The sequence below is a fragment of the Brachypodium distachyon genome, chromosome 1 (genome assembly GCF_000005505.3).
Source record: "Brachypodium distachyon strain Bd21 chromosome 1, Brachypodium_distachyon_v3.0, whole genome shotgun sequence".
Taxonomy (NCBI): domain Eukaryota; kingdom Viridiplantae; phylum Streptophyta; class Magnoliopsida; order Poales; family Poaceae; genus Brachypodium; species Brachypodium distachyon.
Window position 1 is genome coordinate 45773528 of NC_016131.3, and position 8131 is coordinate 45781658.

At 43.5% G+C, this 8131-nt stretch overlaps 1 protein-coding gene across 3 annotated transcripts; it reads left to right on the forward strand.

Moving 5' to 3' along the window:
- Nucleotides 1-288: 288 nt before the first annotated feature.
- LOC100821383 lies at nt 289-6441 on the forward strand. 3 transcript variants are annotated; one of them, XM_003564130.4, is made up of 6 exons: nt 289-642; nt 1822-2070; nt 2545-2718; nt 2803-2909; nt 4976-5295; nt 5578-6441. In XM_003564130.4, the coding sequence occupies exons 1-6, from the start codon at nt 451-453 to the stop codon at nt 6144-6146; spliced, it is 1611 nt and encodes a 536-aa protein (XP_003564178.1). In that variant the 5' UTR covers nt 289-450; the 3' UTR covers nt 6147-6441. The 3 variants fall into 3 exon arrangements, with proteins under 3 accessions (XP_003564178.1, XP_024312724.1, XP_010227931.1); XM_024456956.1 differs by lacking the exon at nt 289-642 and adding an exon at nt 767-1286; XM_010229629.3 differs by lacking the exon at nt 289-642 and adding an exon at nt 1289-1311.
- Nucleotides 6442-8131: the final 1690 nt, after the last annotated feature.

Sequence of the window (8131 nt, forward strand, 5' to 3'; positions counted from 1 at the left end):
ACCGCACCATCTGTCCTCCGTATTCGTACAACAGCGGAACAGGAACAGCCCCTACTCGGTTACGGCTACTCGCACACCCGAACCCAAATACGGCGAAACCACGTGGGCCCCACCTGTCAACGCCATTCCCCAGCCAGCCCGGCTGCACCCCGCCAGTTTATCCACTCCCTAAGGTCCCCAACGCTCGCGACCGACCTGTGAGGGCCACGTTGCGGGGACCCCACCTTGTCATTGCCCGGGGCGCCGGCTCGCGTGCCCGGTCTATTTCTGGACCTTTCTCTTTCCCAAGGGCCAAAGCTACCCCCTCCCGTCTCCTTCCTCGTGCGCCTTCGCGCTCCCCCTTCCTCGAATCATTCGTCCCCCCGGCCTCCTCCGATTCGATTCGGCCTTCCTTGGCGTTGCGGGTGTGCTCGGGAGAGTTAGGGCTGCCTAGGGTTTCCGGCGATCCGCATGGTGCAGCTCCCGGTCATGGGGAAGCGGCAGCACGCGGAGTCCGCCGGGGAGCCGGCCTTGGCGCCGCCGCCCGCTACCGTGAAGCTGGAGGTGGAGGAGCAGCTGCTCCGGGACCACGACCGCGGCCCGCTCGGCAAGCGCGCCAAGGCGGCTCAGCCAGCGCCGCCCCCGCAGCAGCAGCAGCAGCAGGTAGATCCGCGGGGAACGTGCCGTGTTTTTAGTTTGGTCTGGGCCTGAGCTGAATACCCGCGGGGTTGTTCGTCTTTGCTGTCGAACAGGAGAGCTCTGGTCCGAATCACTGCCGTTTTTTTTTTTGCCTTTCCTAATTCGATCCGGACTGTGTGAGATTGGGGACTAGCGGTGGCTGCAACGGACAGTAATTTGCGTTGACTAATTTGATGGCGAGGAATGATTAGAGTGCTTAAGCTGGTGTTATTAGAAAGATTCCTTTTTTTTTAAAGAATCAAATGGCATTCATGTTGTTAATTCTCAAATTACTGAGAAATGAGGGACTTTTAGTTCAGTCTTGCTTGATGCTCCTATGGTCAGGTAGGGTCACAGTCTGGCTGTGTGGGTGGCGCTTATGAACTGGCTGAAATGTATCTCCGTGAGTATATGTGGTGCCATGCAAAGGCTCTTATTACAGTGTTACTGGGAGGTTGAGGAAGTTCAAGGTTCACTGCTTGTAGGCTTGCCGTGGATGGCAGACTGGTTTAGCCAACTTCGTGGTCATGGTCATTGTTAAGGATGTTGCAATGGTGGGGAACTGCTCAGTTCCTTACTTAGACTATTGGAGAATGTTTCATGGACCATTAAGGGTACTTACAAACAAGGTGATCATTCTTGAAAGAAAAGGAGGTGATACCTCTTGGCCCATTAGAGGTGTATGATGTAGTCGTTTGTCAATTATCTGGCTAACATGTGGCTCTTGGTTCTGGACTTATTCCCCATAAAGCAAGTCCATCTATAATTATGCTCCATTTCTTCTAATATGCACCGTGTTCCTGCCATTTTCTCGAAATTCTTTATCTGGCTACCATGCAAGGTGCTTAGGGAATCCTTCAAGAGTTTATGTGGGATACTATAGCAGTTGCTGTATGTTTATGATAGTTTATGTCAGTGTGGAAGGCAAGAAAATTTGAATAACTATATGAACCAAAAGATGTAGACCAATATTTGTTTATTTAAATTTATCTGGGCACACACTTTCTTGTTGTTGCACAACTATTACTCATTTGAGGTGTTCCTTTATCACTATTCTCACCAATTTACCAATGAAACTTTAGTTAATGAAATATGATTAGCTAGTTATATTTTTAGAATCGATGGATTTGGGATTCATATTTTGTGTGCCTACATCAATTGCAGGACATGTATCAGAATGTACTCGACGAACCTAGTCCATTGGGTCTTCGTCTGAGAAAAAGTCCATCTCTGTTAGATTTGATTCAGATGAGGCTTTCTCAAGCAAACTCGAATGCAGGACAGTCCTCTACGGACAACTGCAGTGGTGAGCCTCCCAAGAAAAAGGATGTTAAATCTGGTACATCATCAGCTGGTGAACGGTTAAAAGCTTCAAACTTTCCTGCAAATATATTGAGAATCGGTACATGGGAGGTAAGGAAATGTACTTTAGCCTAAGTATATTATTTATGATCATTCTGCGAGAATCTGAATGTGTTCTAGTACTTCGGTGTGAGCATCCTTCTTTCTGGCCTTCTTTATTTGTTTAAATTAACGAACTGTACTATTTAGACAAGTAAGATCCTTGCTGGTGATGCTTTATTGAGGCACGGTTGGTAAATTAAATTCTTCTGATTTAGTGACAGTTGCTCTGATAACTTTAATATCGATTCTTGTTTGTGTGTGGAGTCTTAGTGAAATATCAATGCACATCCTATATCATATCCAATTTGCTAGTATTTTGTTCCAGCAGTCACCAGTCAATCAGTTGTGCGTAATCTAGTATCTGCGTATTGATGAGTCCTGTAATACATATGAAATATGACCTAATGTTCAGTTGCGCACATAACAGCACAGGTTGACAATCTTTGGTCCCAACCGTTTTAACTGAATTGTATCTCTGGGCAGTATATATCACGATATGAAGGTGATTTGGTGGCAAAATGTTACTTTGCGAAGCATAAACTTGTGTGGGAAGTTCTGGAAGGTGGTCTTAAGAGTAAGATAGAAATTCAGTGGTCAGATATTACTGCTTTGAAGGTAACTTGCCCTGAAAACGGGCAAGGATCCTTGGAAGTGGTGGTAAGTTTCTCCAGAAGATGTATATGCTTATTATTATAATTACTTCAACACCTTGTTCCCTGAGAATTTCATTTTTGTATGAAGCTGGCCCGACCGCCTCTTTTTTTCAAAGAGACAGATCCTCAACCAAGAAAACATACTTTGTGGCAGGCTACTTCAGATTTCACTGGTGGCCAAGCAAGTATGAACAGGTAAAGGACTACTCAGTGTCCGCACTTCATAGCTAGATTCAAACTTCAAATGCCAAGTATTCTTTCAGGAGATGAACAGTAATGATTAGTTGAATTTTGACTGTACGATTATAGCCTGACTTTGCTCTATATTTTTGGAAGCCTCATTGCATTTGTAGAACATGCTTTATCTACCAGCAGTTCTGTAGCATATGCTTAACCTGATTTTTATTTATATCTATAATTTCATCTCAATTATTAGAAAAATAGAGAGAACTCACTCAGTTTCTTTTTAGATCTTAGATAGGTTCACAGAAAAGCCTGCGGCTACATAATCACAAAAACTGAATAGTCGACGCAAATGTGAATATATTACTATCTATTAAATTGGAGTTGGTGGTGATGGTTGGGCTCCTTAAGTCAACTTCGTTTAAATTAGAAGCAATATGCCACTGACCGCTATTTTCTCTCCCTCTCATCTTATTTACGATTCCTCCGTCTTACAACCAAGCCTAAGCCCGATGCGTGGGGCGTGCCCGCCTCCAAGCAAAGCCGCCACGCCGCCGCCCGCTTCCCCTGCTCTCCCACCACCTCCACATCCGCCAGCCGCCGGACCCCTTCCCGGCCTCCGCCAACCACCAGCGCACCCCCTTGCAGCCGATTGCAGCCATCGGAAGAAGCCGCTCCCTCTGCCGCGGGTGGAGAGGAAAGTAGCGCTGGCGGCAAGGCTGAGCAGAGGATCTGACAGCCGGCCGTCGGCCTCCTCCTACGTCTGGCCGCAGCCCGTCGGCCTTCTCCTCGCTGGCTGTCCCTCCGCCGCCTCGCCCTATCAGCCGCTGTGCTCTGCACCTTAGCCCCCGTGCCCGCTTCTCCTGCTCCAATTCGGTCGGCGGTCAGACCCTCTGCAGCGGCTCCTTGCCGAACGGGAAAGAGAACCGGGAGGGGACGGACGGGCACTCCACTATGTTGAATATATATAGTCCCATAATTCTTGTCTCAAATTTGCCCAAATATGGATGTATATATTCCTAAAAAGCGTCTAGATACATGTAGTATTTCGGCAAGATTATTCACAATAGTTATGACACGATTATCAATTGCATTTTGGTTACAGATAATACATGTTCAGAAATGATATATCATTTTATTTGATGTCTCTATACGTTTTTTTTTGTCCGTAGCAACGCACGGGAACCTTACTACGGAGTATAAATCTATATCCATAACCTACACATGAATAATGGGACGACCCATCGGGTATATCCATTTTCATAGACGTCGACACTTAACCTATAACCATCCAGGTCGGGTATCCATCGGCAGGCTTACTACACAGAAAAATAAAATAGTTTGTGGTTTTGTTGACCCGTAGCAACGCACGGGCACACCTACTAGTAGATCTTCAAACCTAAGTCTGCTAGTTACTGCAATCCTTTGGTTTACTAGCAAAGTGTATGTACTTTGCTATGGATTATCCTATGCAAGCACATCGAGCCATCATTATCTGGCTTGCCCTATTCCATGCCCTTTCCTCCACTGTCGTCGTTGGTCGAGCTGCACCTTGGCTGGTGGCCTCTGTCATCGTGCTCAGCCTCCACCTTGTTCTTGGCTCCAACTTCATGCGTGATCAAGCTTTTGCTGTGACCTGCGCGGCTGCGCCATGCTCCACCGCTGCTAGAGATTTTTGAGGAAGCTGGTTAAGTTAATTAGTTAGGAGATTAGTCATGTTTAAGTTGATCTGTTTGTCAGGAGTTCTATCTTCTGTTTTTGTTGGAGATAATTTAGGGATGTGCAACAGGGGCAGGAGAGGTGAATGAATCGCCGGCATCAAACTCTTCTGTAGTACTCCCTCCGTTCCATAATTCTTGTCGAAATATCACATGTATCTAGACATTTCTTAGGAATGGATACATCCATATTTGAGCAAATTTGAGACAAGAATTATGGGACGGAGGGAGTAGTTAAGACTTAAGATAACCAAAGTATTATCTATTATCTATTATTATTATTATTATTATTATTATTACTTGTGGGGCTCCTATTCTTGATGCCTTTATCTAATACCATGACTGTTTTAAAATTTGCAGGCGGCATTTTTTGCAGTGCCCTTCAACCTTGTTAGGAAAGAATTTTGAAAAGCTTGTCCAGTGTGATCAGCGGCTAAATCAATTGAGTCAACAAGCGGAGATCATCTTGGATTCTCCAGTTTTTGAACCTAGAAGCTCTATATTTGAAGATCCCGTGGAATCGAAGTGTGACTTCGCAAATTTGAAAGATGAACCTGAAGATTTACCTGGGTTTTCAGGTTCTGTGTCACCATGTGCTGGTTCATCCATGTCTGCTAAGAATGACGCAAATGATCATTTTGGAAAGCAACCAGAATTTCTCGCTCAGACAATAAACCCAGGTACGTGAATTCCCTAGTCTTTACCTTGATCCTTGATGCACTGCTTATGGAACACAAGTATCAATACCTTTCCTGTGTATGTGGGCAATCATGTGGATGGAGCCATTATATATTTTTTTCTCAAGATTGACACCAGCTTTAGTTATTTTGCTCTTTCTGATTTAGTTTGAAATATAATAAGGGTGATAAGCTAATGTGTTCATGTTCTAAACATCTGTTCTATTGTATGCTACAAGGCCTTTCATATGAAATATCTTTCTAATCTGTTCTTAATTTTACCAGGAGCTAGTACTTCAAATGCACAAGCTGTCTGCAGAAATGTTAATGGTGTATCTCAAGAATTCAATATTCCCAACTGGTGGAGTCAATTGAAAGTGCCTGGGCTTAGACCGTCCATGTCAGTGGATGATTTGGTCAGCCACCTAGGAAATTGCATAAACGAGCAGATCACTTCAGGCAATCCTTCATTGACCAATGATGAGGTGCCTACCAAAGAATCACTGGAGGAGATTGCACAGTACCTTCTTGGTGATACACAGGGTCCACAGGCACCAGCCTCTGACGAGCGACTGATGGCAAGGGTGGACTCTCTTTGCTGTTTGCTCCAGAAAGATTCAGCACCAACAACCAAGCCAAAGCCTGAGCCAAACGACAGCGAGAGCATTGGCGGGGAGGACTCAGGAGGTTCAGATGATGAATTTAGTTCGGCATCGACAAGGAAAACGGCAGATACCAGCCAGCCGCCTGGCATGTCTAGAAAGGACTCGTTTGGAGAGCTGCTGATGAACCTGCCTCGCATCGCCTCGATACCACAGTTTCTATTCAAGATTCCAGAGGATTCCGAGAACTGAAGCTGCAGGGCTTGCTCCCTTCATCTCCCAGATGAAAGAATTCGTTGTAAAAAAATTTGTACCTGAGCAATAAGTAAGCCCCTTCCCTCGTTTCTGATTCAGCAAGCTGTGCTAGTGTCTCGGTCACCAATGCCCCGCACTGTAAATGTGATCCGGTAGGTTCCTCAGCTGTCTGTATGTCTCAGGATTCGGATGGGTAGTCGGAATGTTCATTGGTTCTTTTAACTTGAGACATGCGATTTCGTTCTGTAAAATCAAGTGTCAAATTGTCTATAATAATCATGGTTTTAAATAGCGTGCTATTTTCTCGCTATAGCGGTGCTACGTTTAAGCAATTTTTCTTGCTACGACGTTATTCTCGCTATTAGCACGCTAAATGGCGTTAAACGCTATTTGCTGTAGCGTCGCTAAATTAGCTAAATAATTTAGCGTCCAAAATCCAAATATTACCACGTCGGACTAAAGATCAGGCTCAAAATCTCTCACTATAAGTCTCTCAGACCTAACCGGCTCCACCATGAGAGCGGAGGTGGTAGATCCTCCAACTCATGACCAGCAGCGGGTGAAGACGACTCCTTCCTCCACCTCGCAATAGGCCGCCTTCCCTTCAGCTCACGACCAGAGGCGACGCCTCCAGTGCTTTAATTATGTCTCGTATCTTTGTTTATGTCATGGATTTGGTCTTGTAAATTATTGAAGAATTTTCTATTACATTGTTATGCTGAAACCTTTAATTTTGGGCAATATTTGATTCATTTTTTTGCAAAATGCTATTTGACATGCTATAGCGTCTATAGCATCTCGAGAAGACCGGCGCTAAATGTCATAGCACGCTATTTAAAGCCATGATAATAATCTTGTTAATGGTATCAGCAATATATCCAGTGGTTTTCAGTTTGACATGAAACCAAAGTTGGTTCCTAAGCAGGAGGTTTGTAGCTTTTTATCTTCTTTTTTTGAGTGTTGCTTGTTGCATAGATATTTCAAAAATCCGTTGTTCTTCGTCTTGTTGGTATCTTCTCTTGCTTGGCTGAGCCCGATTAGATTTTTTTCCTTTTCTTTTTTCTCCTTGTTGGTTTGGGTGGAGTAAACCGCCCCGAGCGGTATCCCATCGACGAGCTTTAGTGGAAATAGTTTTTATTTTTCTTTTCTGCTTTTTTTGTTTTTTATCTCAACTTTTAATTTTTTACTTTTGCTTTTATGAACTTTCAAAATATTATTTGAAAAAAAAAAACAGACACATCTTTCGGACCGGAATTCCCATGGTGGGGTGACCCTCCCCGACACTATGACAACAACGATGAGGTGGGAGAAAATGTGGCTGAGCAGATCTAGGCCGGGACCCGTCGATGAAGCTATGTCTGCTTCCCAATTGATATTGTGATAACCTTCTGCATTATGAAATATCAACTTTTGTCTTCGACGTCAAGATATTTTTTGTGAACATTCTCCAACTCAATAGAAACAAGGTACTTACCACGCTTATATTAGTTCTTCTACAACCAATTTATATCATCAACTTTATGCGCTCATTGAATAACTCAACAGCTTTATCTTCCGCAGCCTTACATCATCACTTCCATTGATGATTTCAGATATTCCTGCACGATCCTTTCTTGTAGTCACAAAAGAATTAAAAACATGACAATGAAACCATAATCAATCCATTCTACTTCGTATGAAGCACCAGCAACGCCTATTTTTTTAGTAGGTCATGTAGCACAAAGGAACGAGGAAGATGAATTATATTAACGCTATCTGCAGAATAAAGAAAAACATTTCATAATGCAAATACATAAATAATTGTATAAAGTATTAAAATAAACAAAAATAGAAGTTGTTTAATAATGCCACTTTATGCGACATGTATGGTCCAATATCTATAATAATTAGTATAACCATATTCATTAAAAATATAATTTTTCAATAATAGAAGAAATATTAAACGTCATGTCTCACCTCAAAAACTTTTGTGCTCCTCTATT

Bases quoted from the DNA above. Each gene is read 5' to 3' on its own strand.
- LOC100821383 (XM_003564130.4), top strand. From the start codon at position 451: ATGGTGCAGCTCCCGGTCATGGGGAAGCGGCAGCACGCGGAGTCCGCC. The intron at 2,910-4,975 runs GTAAAGGACTAC...TAAAATTTGCAG, and splicing joins GGCCAAGCAAGTATGAACAG to GCGGCATTTTTTGCAGTGCC. The intron at 5,296-5,577 runs GTACGTGAATTC...TAATTTTACCAG, and splicing joins CGCTCAGACAATAAACCCAG to GAGCTAGTACTTCAAATGCA.